Source organism: Penicillium samsonianum (genome assembly GCF_028829775.1).
Source record: "Penicillium samsonianum strain IBT 33392 chromosome Unknown utg000007l_segment0_segment0, whole genome shotgun sequence".
Taxonomy (NCBI): Eukaryota; Fungi; Ascomycota; class Eurotiomycetes; order Eurotiales; family Aspergillaceae; genus Penicillium; species Penicillium samsonianum.
The window spans coordinates 1746779-1760758 of NW_026643265.1; the positions used below are offsets into that span (position 1 = coordinate 1746779).

Below are 13980 nucleotides of genomic sequence, written 5' to 3' on the forward strand. Positions count from 1 at the left end.
GAGCTCGGAGAAAATCAATGTCTAATATATCAAAAATGCCTTGACAGAATGAAGAACACAAGAGCATGAGCAGCAAGAAAGAGTTATGACGGAATGAACATCACATATACACATAATAATTGAGCATACATAGGCAGGTTCGTTGTTTGCTAGTTGCAAGGTGGCCGAGTATTTTATTTAGGCCGCCATCCCAGGTCTTTCACTACGTGGAGATACAGCCAATTTGATAAATAACAGGTAGCCACTCACACTTGCTCTACTTATACCTCCCATGTGTGGTCAGATCCGACTCAATTCCTAAGAATTCCTTGACTTCCCCAGGCCACCTACCCACCCTCGCCCGGAAACTCTTTCTGCAACAACCACTGCCAGGCAACTCACCACCAACCCTTCAAGGATCCCATCCAAATCAGCATCAAGCTCGGCGATAACGTTCAAAGAACCTAGAAGTTGTCGATCGGTTCTATTCTGCCACACCGCAAGAATATCATCTGGTTTATCCGCAGCAAAGAACTTTAGGTTGCCGTTCCCATCACTAGGACCAGCGCCTTTCCCTTCCGTTTCAAGGAGAGACAATGCAGCCTTGGACCCTTTCCAGTAGAATGTTTTGACAGCCCCGCCACTAGTAATCCCAACACGGTAAGTCCTACCCATTCCCTTCCGAACAATGTCCACTGAGCAGTGCTTGACAAGGTCCGGAGAACTCTCCACAGAGGCTAGAAGCTCATTTTGAAGGACATTAGAACCTACTTGGCGGAAGATGTCTACCGTCACATGGAGACCTAGCAGACCTTCAAAGCCACGGTAGTGAATGTTTGCGCGGTGGTCTTGAGGCTCCGGAGATGGATCTTTCCGGCTGCGCACAACATTACCACCAGAGTAAAGACTAAAGGAGGCTGGCAAATAAAGGCCTTGGCGATACCACGGGATGCACAAGGTGTGATATACTGGGCTTGGAGATTGAGCAAGTCCCCCAGACGGGTGAACTTGAAGGCAAAAGCTCCAGGCATTTGTACCAAGTGCTACCTGCGTGAATTGATAAGCATTATTTAAATTTATGAGGGTTTATGGGGATACAGCAATGCAGGCTGCTAACATACATCTTTGAAGACGTTGAATGAACGGTAGGGTTCCTTTGCACTATTTAGCTGAGGCGCCGCTTCTGGGATAGCATTCATAAACTCTCGCTGCGAGGGTGCATGTTCGCGAGTAGGGGAATCGTGCCCCTCGTCGAAATAGACATGGTCAGATTTCACCGCTGAAGAGTTGTTTGTTCTTCCTTGCGTGCTCATCCTGGGTGGGATTTGTGGCGTGCGATATTGATTGTTCAGCGCCGTGGATACCAACAAATAGTTTCTGTTCAGATACAGGGACAAGCTGAAGGATTTGCAATATGTGGAAGGCAGAAGTCAAGTTGGTCATAGCCGAGCCTACAGCGTTGCCCGATACGAGCTCGTGATCATTGAAGAGAAGATCTTCAGTCAATATATTTCATTCATTTTGGATATAAAACCTAGATATTCTTCGAGATACAGAGATAAAGTATATTCCGAAACACCTTGCAATCTCCAACAGCCACTAAAGTCGTAACTGAAGACAAAGAAGATGAGTACAAAAGTGAACATCCAGCCCAGGCTATGTAAGGCTACCGCCCTAGAAATTCTGCATCACCTATTGCCACCGCCCGGATTGTGCAGCAAAAGAACCCGAATCCGCCCTCGAGAACTGCAAGGGACGTGCGAGAACCTCGGATCGTACTCAATTGCAATTGTAAGTGATTTGTTAGGTACATATTGACCAGTATGTACTGTTCCAGTTGGATGGTTTACAATGCGAGTCGATTGGAGCTTGACTAGCTCAACGGCCCCAGTCACAATTCACAAGTATTGACCGCTGTATAGGTTCGATCGGGCGTTGCTCCGCCGGGATAATTAGCTCCACATACGATCGAAATGGCTTGCAACTCCGCAACAATGGCCTGGAGAGCCAGTGTCCGGGCTCGCGCCCTTCCTACCTCCCGCTTGACCCAACGGCCGTCGGTATTGCTACCGAAGCGCGCCCAGCGCTACCCCGGTGCTTCGCGATATGCATCGGACTCGGCTGCATCTGCGCCCGCCGAGACAGCTAAGGAGACAGTGAAGGATGCTACAAAGGAGGCTGCCAAGGAAATCCCTCGCAAGGCGGGCCGTGGCTCTAAGAAGGCCTTGTACGGTGCCTCGTTGGCCTTGACCCTGCTGGTTGGCTATATCTATGGAACCGACACCAGAGCCAGTATCCACAGATACGGCATTGTGCCCTTGATCCGTCTCCTGTGGCCAGATGCGGAGGATGCGCACCACAGCGGCGTGGAGAACTTGAAGATGCTCTACAAATATGGCCTTCACCCGCGCGAGCGTGGCGAGCCGGATCGTGATGGTGCCCTGGCAACTGAGGTAATGGCATTCCCAAATCGGCCGATGGTCAATCACTGACGAGATTTGCTACCAGGTCTTTGGGTACACTATCTCCAACCCCATCGGTATCTCCGCCGGTCTGGACAAGCACGCCGAGGTCCCTGATGCGCTGTTCGACATCGGTCCCGCCATCGTGGAGGTCGGCGGCACCACCCCTCTGCCACAGGAAGGAAACCCGAAGCCTCGAGTGTTCCGACTGCCCTCGCAACACGCCATGATCAACCGCTACGGCCTCAACTCCAAGGGCGCCGACCATATGGCAAAGGTGCTGAAGCAGCGCGTAGCTGACTTCGCCTACGCTGCCGGCTTCGGCCTGCACGAACAATCCGAGCAGCGCGTCTTGGACGGCGAAGCCAACGTCCCGCCCGGAAGTCTGATCCCGGGCAAGCTTCTCGCCGTGCAAGTTGCCAAGAACAAGCTCACTCCCGACGGAGACATCGAAGCCATCAAGCGCGACTACGTCTACTGCGTGGACCGAGTGGCGCCATACGCCGACATCCTCGTCGTGAACGTCTCTAGCCCCAACACCCCGGGCCTGCGCGACCTCCAAGCCGCCGCACCCCTCACAGCAATCCTGACGGCTGTCGTCGCCTCCGCCAAGAACGTCCAGCGCAAGACTAAGCCCTACGTGATGGTCAAGGTCAGCCCAGATGAGGACTCCAACGAGCAGATCTCTGGCATCTGCGAGGCTGTCTGGAACTCCGGCGTTGACGGCGTCATCGTCGGTAATACCACCAACCGACGACCCGACCCCGTGCCCCAGGGCTTCGTCCTCCCCGCTGAGGAACAAAAGACCCTCAAGGAAACCGGTGGTTACTCCGGCCCCCAGCTGTTTGACCGCTCCGTTGCGCTCGTCGCCCGCTACCGCGCCCTGCTTGATCAGGGACCCCCGTCTGCGACCGACTCGGAGAAGTCTGTTGAGAAAGCGTCTGACCTTCCCCGGAAAGTCATCTTCGCTTCCGGCGGTATCACTACCGGTAAGGAGGCGCGCGAGGCTCTCAAGGCCGGCGCTTCAGTGGCTATGATGTACACTGGTGTTGTCTACGGTGGTGTTGGCACTGTCACGCGTGTCAAGCAGGAGCTGCGCAAGGAGCTGCAGAAGAAATAAGCGGTGTGAATTGTGGCTTTTTTTCGGTTTATTCTCATTCGGTCTTTGATAGATCCTGTAAATAACATGGATACGAATAAGAAAAGTAATATTCTGTATTCGTCATTTTTCTGCATGGTTTCTCGCCCGAGAGACTCGACACCCGACAGGGATTATATGTAATGGAGCGACCGAGTCAGGCAGTACCGAAAAGAAGTGACAAAGGGGGAATTGATAATTGTCGGTAAAAATTGACACTGTGAGAGAGGTATATCAATAGCTCGGATTACTCGATCAGTGCAAAATGGAACTCCAGAGTCCACAACGAACCCACCTTAAGCATGGAAGTGGACCAGGGGAGATAGCTTCACATCGAAAGGCCTATTGAAGTTGCCGAAGCTAAAAAAAGCTTTAAAAGTCATCTGAGAGGTAAATCTCTGATCGGCCGCGTGACAGGCCCAGAGAAGAAGAAAACCGGGGAAGTTCTCCAGTTTCTTGTGGGTTCGCCGGGTTCCCCCAGACAGGCTTCCCGAGAGAGTCGGGAGCTTGGGATGCCCACTTTTTCTGTTTTTTGATCCCATGAGCTGGAGTTTTGTCTAGATGAGTCTGTTTTTTTGCTGTTTTTCTTTCTGTTTAAGCCATGTTATGTATTATTCCGTATAACAATGACAAGGAACCGTATAGTGCGAAACACAATACCGTATACCTGTATAATGGTAGACACATGTGAGGTGTCAAGGTGTCGAAGCAAGGACAGTACCTGGGATGCGTAGTGTAGTGCATGTGGCATACGAAGCCAGCATCAGCGAACACAACCAATACAGCACCATCACGCCAAAGCCAGCGTCTCCTCCACCTCACGAACAACCTCCCGCACGCCGTTAATTTCATGCGCGAACCTGCCCAAAAACATCCCATCAACCGCGCGACCAAGCCCACCAATTCCCCAAAGACCAGGCCCCGCACTGCCCCCATACAACACACGTGCCGTACCAGGCCGGGCACCAATAACCGCACGGATGCCCTGCACAACCGCCGCAACGTGATCAACACCAGCCGGCTTCGGTTGGCCAATAGCCCAAACAGGCTCGTAGGCAAAGATAACGGGCGCATCGTCCGGGATAGCAGCCAGGACTGCGCGCACCAGCACCGCACACTCAGTCACAGCCTGGCCGACAGCTTGGGAGGCGATGGGGCCGGGGGCTGTGACTTCGCCGATGCAGACGAGCGGGACCATATGCTGCGCGCAGGTTGCAGCTGCTTTGCGGGCGGTTTGGTCGTCTGATTCATTGAAGATGGATCGGCGCTCGGCGTGGCCTAGTTCCACGATGGAGCAGCCCAGTGCGCGGATTGACGCGGGGGAGACTTCGCCTGTGTATGCGCCTTGAGATTCCCAGAAGCAGTCTTGTGCGCCGAGGAGGAAGGCGGGTTGGGATTGGGTAGTTCCGGTGCTGGTGAGGTTGGTTTCGTACTCTTTGAGGATTTGGGCGCAGGGCCAGATGGTTAGGAAGTCTGGGATTAGAGCTAGGAGCAGTTTGTCTCGGTTTGCTGGGTGGACGATCTCGTTGGTTGGGTTGAGGAGTTCGCGGAGATAGGTGAGTGTGCGGTCTGGGGTGAAGTACATCTTTAGGGAGATGAGGAGGAGCTTCTCTGGGAGAATTGGGTAGGTGGACGCCATGGTGGTGATAGTGATGGGTGTTGCGCAAGTTGTGTGTTTGATTGTTGTTATGGCGGGGGATGTGCTTAGCGTTCCCGTCTAAGGGGAATTCTTGGAGCCTCGGAAAAGTTGCTTTGGAAAGTGGTAGCGAGCACTCTATGTTGTAATTGCAATTCCAAGTAATTCCAAGTTTTTGACAATCTTGGAAGGTAATTTCCAGTGTGTCAATGCGCTGCATTAGCGGCATTTCTGCGCTAGACGTTCTGATTGTCCCAACAGGTTTAGTGTAAAATGCGTGTTGCAAAGTATGAGAGGGGCATTCATCAGAGTACATGTATAATATACTACATCTGTACCATGTACGTGATGTCACATCAGGCCAGAGACAGGGGTATACAACGTAAGAGACCATTCGGAGTACCCAATGCCGGAGACCAATGAATGTTGACAAGACTATGATAGGCCAAGCACAGCCAATGTAGTATCAAGTACCACGGACATAGTATTTCGATGATCCTGGTATTGTGCTTTGGACTTCGTGTATTCCTTGTACATTCTAAAGCGTCTGCCATATCCTACATGTCTACTATGGTACGATTAAAGCACGATGTACAATATATAGTATCCTACAGTGTAGATCCAAGCGAAAATCTGGAGTACATAATACAATAGTACAATCCGGAGAACCGGTGGGCTACGTTGACAGTGACCAACAACATTGGAGATGGTGGAGTGGGAAAGTGGAGCACGCAATCTTGCAATGAGGCAATGCACATCAAGTATGGGGTTTAGCGTCTGGGGGGGACAATAAGCCGTATTTGTGTACTTGTGCATTCGACCTTTGGGAAATCAAGTTATGCGGCAATTCACGTGTGGATGTCAATATCCTGTATTCTCTTCCCAAGGTTTTGTTCAGCCAGGTTTCAAGCATGGCATTGAACTTAGTTCCCTGTTTTGAGGTTAATTTCGACAATTATAATTCCCCTCTTCCCGTCTGGGTGACATGCGGCTGGGGTCATAGCCGTGTATTTGTACAACAGTAGATATACGGGGTGCCCAGGCCTTAGCCACCGAAACCAACCCTGGCGTCGGGAAAAAAAGATGAAACCAAGACCCCCCAAACCTTGGCCATGAGGCACCAGGATTTAAGAGGGAAATTGAACCGCCATGTCCGTGCAAAAAGCCACAGCCGTCTTGTCCGTCTGATCTTGTAGGTTGTGTTCACCACTGACATCGATGGCTTGAGGATGGCAGAATATGAAGCCTGGGGCCATAGTCCAATCCAGCGCCAGCGAGGTTTAATAAAACATCCCGTGTAATACGAGGTAAGATGCATGTATGGCCCAAAACAAGGCTCCTAAAGTATCCGACCTCGGTTTAACCTCCTTCTGGCTCTGACCACTCACAGCCCGTCGTTGGGTGCTATGATGCTGCGGTGGGCCACCCCGGACGCTGGAAATACGCGTAACAATATCAAGGTCGGAACCAGGCCATTCGAGTCTCTCGGTGGAGAACGGCTGTATATGATTCCATCAAATGCAAGGATTGGCTGGACCTGGCTTTGGTTGCACGACTAAAATTGAGAGAGGGGAAGAAGCTGAGCAAAAAGATATAAAGACCCCCTTTGTGTACTCCCAAAGCAGGATTTCTTTTCTGTATCAAACCAGTTTTCGCTATCTCTATTATCTACTCGATTCAATTCGTACTCTTATTATTTGTACACCCTTCATCCTCTTGTCCATACTCCATACCTTCATCATGTCTACTACTCCTTTCCGCATTGTCATGGCCTGCGACGAGGCCGGTGTCCCATACAAGGATGCCATCAAGGCCACTCTCGAGAAGAACCCTCTTGTCGCCGAGATCATTGATGTCGGTGTCAACTCATCCTCTGATAAGACCGCCTATCCTCACCCTGCCGTCGAGGGTGCCAAGCTCATCAAGGATGGCAAGGCTGATCGTGGCCTCTTCATTTGCGGCACTGGTCTGGGTGTTGCCATCGCTGCGAACAAGGTGCCCGGCATCCGGGCTGTGACTGCTCACGATCCCTTCTCTGTTGAGCGCTCCATCCTGAGCAACGATGCTCAAGTCCTGTGCATGGGTCAGCGTGTCATCGGTGTCGAATTGGCAAAGAAGCTCGCTACAGACTGGCTCAACTACCGCTTCGACCCCAAGTCGGCCTCTGCTGCCAAGGTCCAGGCTATCACAGACTATGAGATCCAGTTCCGCACCGCTGCTTAGACACTTGTCTTTGTTCTTTTGTCTCGTCTCACCTGACACCCAAAAACACTTGGAATGTATTCAGAATTCTCCTGGTATTGTCGCCCAACCTTGCCAACCTTCCGACAGAGCATGACTTGTCAGGTTTCATCGACTTGTCTGCACGATTTGTTATGTCTTTCTTAGTTCTCACAGCGCATGATACCACGAACCAAATGTTACTTCAGCCTCCAGATTGGATTAGAAGGTCGCATAGATATGTATATAGTGAATGAAATAACTACAGTCAACTTCACTCAACTTCACGCAGATTAATCTATAGAAGAGTAGCTATATCCTCCAGGGCAGCGCAGTGCAGCAATTGAGCTGACTCAGACCTTCTGCGGGGATCTATGAGTTTCCATATGCAATTGTTTTATGCGTTTTGGATGGACTCACAAAGATATCCACAAAGGTACTTGCATACTTAAAGACAGCGAGATTGCAGATCAAAAGCCCTTAAATCCCCCATCAGCTTTTACGAACTAAAGCAATATCCACTCCTATCACTCCTGACTCTATATGGTGGACCGCCCCACATTGGGGAACAGATCAGCGACACGGGGAGAAACCCAACGCATCACTCACACATAGACCATGGCGCAAGAACTCAAAGCAAAGGGCAATGAGCTCTTCAAATCCGGCGACTACAGTGGTGCTGAAGACTTCTACTCCCAAGCGTAAGCTATCATATCCGACCCCTCCGACGCTTCCGCCCCCTCACCCCCCAACCCAAAGTCGCAAACCCAACAATCATTCAAATATCCCCAAACTAACAAACTCCCCCCATTGCATAGAATCCAAAAGAACCCCAAAGACGCAACCTTCTTCACAAACCGCGCGATAACACGAAGCAAACTCGCCAAATGGGCCGACGTCGAACATGATGCCCGCGCCGCAATCGAAATCTACGGCCTAAAAAACCCCGTCGCCTTAAAGAGCCACTACTATCTCGCCCAGGCACTCCTAGGCCTACAGCGCCCACAGGAAGCACACGACGTCGCGTTCGACGCGTACCAACTGAGTCTAGCAGTGAAGAATGCCCAGACGGAGAACCTGTCGCAGACAGTCCTGCGCGCGAAGCAGCAGATCTGGGCTGCGCGGGAGACGTCTCGGGTGCGCGAGATGAATGAGACTCTGGGTTCTGTGGAGGCGCTCGTTGAGGCTGATGTGACGCGTGCGCTGGCGGAGTTGCAGGGTCGTTTGGAGCGTGGGGAGATTGGGGAGATTGGGTTTGGGGAGGATCAGAAGGCGTTGCGGGAGGATGCGGAGACTAAGGTTAGGAATTTGAGGGAGGCATTTCGAGTTGCTTCTAATGGAGAGGTTCAGGAGAGGGTATGTTTTGAACTTGGTTTTGGACGGGTTGGTTGTTTGTTGACGTTTGGATTTGCTTTTAGGTTGTTCCTGACTATCTCATTGATGGTATCACATTTGAGATCATGCATGATCCTGTTATGACACCGTCGGGGGTCAGTTTCGATCGCTTGGGCATCACCAAGTATGTTGAGAAGTCGGGCGTCGATCCTATGACTCGGGCTCCTATCAGTGTCCATGATTTGCGGAACAATTATGCTCTCAAGGCTGCCTGTGAGGAATTCCTCACGAACAATGGATGGGCGGTGGACTGGTGATCGCTCTCTTTGAGTTTGTACATTGCCACGGGAATTTGGATCTAAGGTTATCTTTTTTTCTCTTTTTCTGGTGCATAGCGAGTGTTTTCCACAGCGGTTGCATGTGGACATGCATCTGTTGGCGTGGTTCTTGAAATAATATGAAGATTTTGGATTAATTGTTGAATATGTAAGACAATTTGGGTTTACTCTAAAGCTTTTGTGCCAATTTCATAGCAAATAAGATACTACCTATAACTAACTAGTTAGAGTACATATTTACATGTAAAAAGTACCTGACCTTAAAACCAACTGGCGAGTGTGTCAGCGACCCCACCTACCTAGGTACCCGTTGACCCCGCCCTCAACCATCTCCAACATCCCAACCATATAAATCCTCTGCTCTTGACTTTTACCTCTCATCATACTCAAACACAAAACCTCCACAAATTCAAAATGTCCGAAATTGCCCCCTTCCTTACCGTCCTGGAGGCCGCCCAGAAGAAAGAAAAGTTCACCCCCGAGGTCCAAGAAGCCGCCGCCGGCATCGACATTGCAGCTCTCAAAGAAATCTACGACAAGGTCGCCGAGCAGGGCGAGTTCGAGAAGCTCGATGATGCCGCCGAGGCCGAGACCCTCCGCAAGGCCTTCGAGTTCGCCGCCAAGGCTGTTATGATGCTGAAGACCTCCCCCGGTCTTTTGGAGAAGAAGGACCTCTACATCTACTTCAAGGTTGGCAAGGGTGACGTTATGGAGAAGCCTGGCGTGTTCGATCTCCAGGTATGTACAACTTGAAATTGATTACGAGCTCGGGAAAGCTCCAGCCCGTTCTTTTGGAAGAAGACCGGTAGCTGACAATTCATTCTTTCCAATCTTATAGAAGAAGCAGCTTTACGGTGCTTGGCAGAAGGTCCAGGACTACAGCCCCGCCAAGGCTCACCAGCTCTACATCAGCCACGTCAACACCCTCATTACCAAGTACGGCACCCGCGACGAATAGATCATACAATAGGGAGAACTGGTCTTGGAGAATGACTCGCGATCTATCGAAGGATATATTGTCGGGTGAGATTTTGGAAAGACAGTTATCTAAAAGAGAATAGATAATCGTATTTTCTCGAAACTCTCTGGGCGAGCACAACGAATACAAATGCATGCTACTTTCCATGACCCAATACCCGCGTACCTCACAATCCCGTATACTATATACTGAGATAAACATGCAACTTACACCCGTGAACTGCTGAGACGAAAACCACCAAATATAGCCAAGAAGACTAAATGCAAAGACAGCAGACTCAAACAATCCAGCTCTCTCCCCGCCAGTCCGGCAGAGCGTGCTCAGCAGTTGCACACCACGGCTCATCACCCGCACCGTACGGCGTCAACGGAAGATCATAAGGCATCCGGAACCCGACGACCACAGCAGCTGTCTCGGGCCCCTCAGTCACAGGAGGACGATTCTGCCTAAAGCAAGGAACCATTAACGCGTCCGGCACAGGGGATTCCCCTTCCGCTAGGGACTTAGAAGCAGATTCATATGCAGCATCGTCACAACCCCCGTCTCGGAAAAGATCCGGCCAAACAACAACACCTATCTCCCAGCTACAAATGCGCACCTCGCCAGTCGCATTCGTCGCCGCGCCCCACGCCTGCGTAGACAGATTCGCCGACGACACCATCGCCCAGTCGATAGTCTTCATATCTGAGTCCGCAAAGCGGATGTAAGTCTTGATGTGTGGTGCTGCGCGAGCGCGGCCTGCTTCGCGCTTTGGAGGATTGTCTTCGGATAGATCGATGCATTGGCCTGGGGGGATGGCGTCGCCTGCCCATTGGCAGAGATGCGGACGCATGTATTGGAGTTGCCTTTGTTGTGCTGCGCTTTGGGTTTTCATGTGGATTGAGCCACCGGAGTTGTATCCGTTTAAGGAGCGGCGGATCTCGTCTAGGGTTGGGAAGATTATTGAGTAGGTTGTTGGTTGTGGTGTTTTTGTTGGGGTGAGGGCTTTGAAGAAGACGTCTTTGAGCCATTTGTTTGTTTGGCCGAGGGTTGCTACTGAAGAGATCTTTGGTTTGTTGGAGGTTTGTTACAGCGCGATGGGTTGTTTGGAGATACATACCTGGATTACTATGTGTGGTTTCTTGGTTGGGTTTTTCTGCTGGATGGGTACTTGGCTCATCAAGTCTTTCAGGGCAGGCCACCCCCATAGTGTATCCTCTTCTGAGCTGGAGTCACTGGCATGTTTTTTGGACGGCACACTGGCAATGAGGGCAGCGTGGATAGAGCCGAAGTCATAGCCACCCAGTTGCTCAACCAATGGGCCGGTCTTTTTAGGTCCGTACGCTTTCAGATAAGCGAGCATATCCCTTTTGAAACGCGCGCCCGAGCCAATCTTTGCGTCTGTTTGAGGTTCTGCCGAGCTTGTCTTCTGCAGGGGAAGCAGTGGAGAGAGCCAGGCGGCTTGGGTCATATTGGTCCAATCCATATGGATCATGTTTGCTGTATGGATGATAACCCTGTTTGGTTATTTAGTCAGACCTACGTCGGGCTATAGTGATCAGTAATGTGTAGAAGAATCTTACTGAGCTAGGTCATCATGTCGAAGAAGAATCATCATCTTGGAATGATGTGTGCCGAAAGGCTCTGGCATGTAGGCCACAATAGGCTCAACATTAGGATATCGCGAACAGGCTTCCTAGTAGAATATTAGTCTCACGTCACGTCACTTCAAACCCTCGATCAGTGATGAGATGTAGTCAAACAGATGAAGTCAACTCGATTGAAAGAAGCATCGTCAGTGCAAACTTACCTCAACTCGAATCCGATTCGTGTCCTCCTTTCGCCATGACCCATGCACGACTTTCACTTGCACTAGACCCCGGACATCCTCGTCAAACTGTGACATGAGGAAATCCACATCGAAGAGGTAATTGAACTGCCAGCATTCACGGATCATGGGATCTCCGAGAATTTCGCGTAATCGGACCGTGTCGACATTGTTACCAGCTGGTAAATCTTGAATATGGGTAAGTTGTATTGGCGAGTTGATGATCTGGGCAGGGCGAGCAGTGCCTCCAGGGCCATCAGTCAATTTACCATCAGCCAGTCGGGGGCAGCCTCGTGGCAATGGTGGGCTAATGGCCCTGTGTAAAGACGTCAGGGGTGTACTCGCTGAGCCATCACTGGAATCTAATAAGATTCTGGCTCTTTTAGAGGGGCGCTCCATTCAAATGTTTCTATGCTTAGGTGAGAGTGGTGGTTGAGTTGAGGTTGAAAGGCGGTCGAGATGGGCGATCACGAGAGACATGAGTATTGATCGAGCTATATATTTTAAGGGTTGTAGCATCTATCCCCTTTATATTTTAAAGGTTATACATGGAAAATCACACTATTCTATTACATATTATATATAGAAAAGACGTTTCATAAGAATTGAACTTTTCATCTTATTCTGAATTTTCCATCATCTTCATCATTCTACTATGTAGCTGTTTTTGGGTCTCAAAAGTTTGCCCACTAATTGTTTGTTCAATTTGTACAATTTCATTTCTCATCCTCATACAAAATCCACTGCTCTGACACAACTTACTTGCTGATCGCAAGCTTCTTGATCTCCGCCACAACTGCATCAGTGACCTGCTTTGTCGTGGCGTCACCACCCAAGTCACGGGTAAGAACTCCCTGCTCGCAGACATTCTCGACACAAACCAACAGTTGCTTGGAAGCCTCCTCCTCGCCGAGCCAAGCAAGCATCTCCGCGGCCGTCCAGAATGTAGCCACGGGGTTGGAGATACCCATGCCAGTGATATCAAAAGCGGAACCGTGGATGGGCTCGAACATACTAGGATACTCCCGTGTAGGGTCGAGGTTAGAGGTAGGTGCAATGCCAATAGATCCAGCCAGAGAGGCAGCGAGATCAGAGAGGATATCAGCGTGCTAGTTAATCGTCAGTTCACAGACCTAGTTATGCATCATTTCTCATTTCGACAACTCACCAAGTTGGTAGCAACGATGGTATCCAGACTCTCGGGCTTCAGAACCATGCGAGTAGTCATGGCATCAACAAGCATCTTGTCCACAGTAACATCGGGAAAATCAGCCGCAACAAGCTTTGCCACTTCATCCCAGAGAACCATGCCGTTGCGCTGCGCATTACTCTTAGTGACCACAGTCAACAGCTTGCGCGGCCGCTTCTGAGCAGTCTCAAAGGCGAACCGCATAATCCTCTCTACACCATGACGGGAGAAGATAGAAACTTCAGTAGCGACCTCCCACGGCTTTCCGGCGTGGGAGCGGCCACCCTGACCCGCATACTCTCCCTCGCTGTTCTCACGGATGATCACCCAGTCGAGGTCGTTGGGCCCGCACTTGCGCAACGGGGACTCGGTGCCGCGGAACACCCGTGTTGGGCGCACGTTCGCGTACTGCTGGAATGGCTGGCAGATGGCGAGTCTCAGACCCCACAGGGAGATATGATCGGGGACATCTTCTCTCGTATTTAGTATCAGGTCTTCAAGAGATTGGTTGTGTCTGCTTACCAGGAGCGCCGACGGCGCCGAAGAAAATAGCGTCGTGCTTCTTAAGCTCCTCAAGTCCACCATCGGGAATGTATTTGCCGGTCTTCTTGTAGGTCTCGGAGCTCCAGTCATAGTTTTTGAACTCCAGCTTGAAGGTCTTGAGGGTATCGGTCAAGGCATTCAGAGCTGTGATACCAGCATTAATGACCTCTGGGCCAATTCCATCGGCTGGGATGGATGCGATGCGGTAGGTCTTTTGGCTAGCGACTGAAGGAGACATGATGATGTTGTGGTAAAGTTCTTGTTCGAGGTGATTTAGGTGAGAAACGGCAGAAGACGAAGCCTTTAAAGGAAATCGGGTTCAAATTCTCCAATTTCAGTCTCCACATACAATCT

At 50.7% G+C, this 13980-nt stretch overlaps 7 protein-coding genes across 7 annotated transcripts; 4 read left to right on the forward strand and 3 right to left on the reverse strand.

Annotated features, from left to right (window-relative positions):
• Positions 1–113: 113 nt before the first annotated feature.
• N7471_011496 (uncharacterized protein) lies at positions 114–1463 on the reverse strand (the record flags this gene model as incomplete). The annotated part of the gene is made up of 3 exons (XM_057284215.1): positions 114–1026; positions 1101–1377; positions 1435–1463. The coding sequence occupies 3 exons, from the start codon at positions 1461–1463 to the stop codon at positions 298–300; spliced, it is 1035 nt and encodes a 344-aa protein (XP_057130481.1). The 3' UTR covers positions 114–297.
• A 489-nt stretch (positions 1464–1952) lies between these two features.
• N7471_011497 (dihydroorotate dehydrogenase 2) lies at positions 1953–3571 on the forward strand (the record flags this gene model as incomplete). The annotated part of the gene is made up of 2 exons (XM_057284216.1): positions 1953–2432; positions 2488–3571. The coding sequence occupies 2 exons, from the start codon at positions 1953–1955 to the stop codon at positions 3559–3561; spliced, it is 1554 nt and encodes a 517-aa protein (XP_057130482.1). The 3' UTR covers positions 3562–3571.
• A 798-nt stretch (positions 3572–4369) lies between these two features.
• Positions 4370–5218, reverse strand: N7471_011498 (triose-phosphate isomerase; the record flags this gene model as incomplete). Its single annotated transcript, XM_057284217.1, has 1 exon — positions 4370–5218. The coding sequence occupies one exon, from the start codon at positions 5216–5218 to the stop codon at positions 4370–4372; it is 849 nt and encodes a 282-aa protein (XP_057130483.1).
• A 1737-nt stretch (positions 5219–6955) lies between these two features.
• N7471_011499 (RpiB/LacA/LacB family sugar-phosphate isomerase) lies at positions 6956–7438 on the forward strand (the record flags this gene model as incomplete). The annotated part of the gene is made up of 1 exon (XM_057284218.1): positions 6956–7438. One exon carries the CDS (start codon positions 6956–6958, stop codon positions 7436–7438), a length of 483 nt encoding a protein of 160 aa, XP_057130484.1.
• A 414-nt stretch (positions 7439–7852) lies between these two features.
• Positions 7853–9266, forward strand: N7471_011500 (putative U-box domain protein). Its single transcript, XM_057284219.1, has 3 exons — positions 7853–8136; positions 8254–8791; positions 8854–9266. The coding sequence occupies exons 1-3, from the start codon at positions 8054–8056 to the stop codon at positions 9085–9087; spliced, it is 855 nt and encodes a 284-aa protein (XP_057130485.1). The 5' UTR covers positions 7853–8053; the 3' UTR covers positions 9088–9266.
• A 256-nt stretch (positions 9267–9522) lies between these two features.
• On the forward strand, positions 9523–10066 carry N7471_011501 (acyl-CoA-binding domain-containing protein; the record flags this gene model as incomplete). Its single annotated transcript, XM_057284220.1, has 2 exons — positions 9523–9846; positions 9947–10066. The coding sequence occupies 2 exons, from the start codon at positions 9523–9525 to the stop codon at positions 10064–10066; spliced, it is 444 nt and encodes a 147-aa protein (XP_057130486.1).
• Positions 10067–10364: 298 nt separating this feature from the next.
• Positions 10365–13864, reverse strand: N7471_011502 (tyrosyl-DNA phosphodiesterase 1; the record flags this gene model as incomplete). The annotated part of the gene is made up of 7 exons (XM_057284221.1): positions 10365–11132; positions 11187–11583; positions 11650–11762; positions 11877–12210; positions 12657–13003; positions 13063–13553; positions 13606–13864. The coding sequence occupies 7 exons, from the start codon at positions 13862–13864 to the stop codon at positions 10365–10367; spliced, it is 2709 nt and encodes a 902-aa protein (XP_057130487.1).
• Positions 13865–13980: the final 116 nt, after the last annotated feature.

Bases quoted from the DNA above. Each gene is read 5' to 3' on its own strand.
- N7471_011500 (XM_057284219.1), top strand. From the start codon at position 8,054: ATGGCGCAAGAACTCAAAGCAAAGGGCAATGAGCTCTTCAAATCCGGC. The intron at 8,137-8,253 runs GTAAGCTATCAT...CCCATTGCATAG, and splicing joins GAAGACTTCTACTCCCAAGC to AATCCAAAAGAACCCCAAAG. The intron at 8,792-8,853 runs GTATGTTTTGAA...ATTTGCTTTTAG, and splicing joins ATGGAGAGGTTCAGGAGAGG to GTTGTTCCTGACTATCTCAT.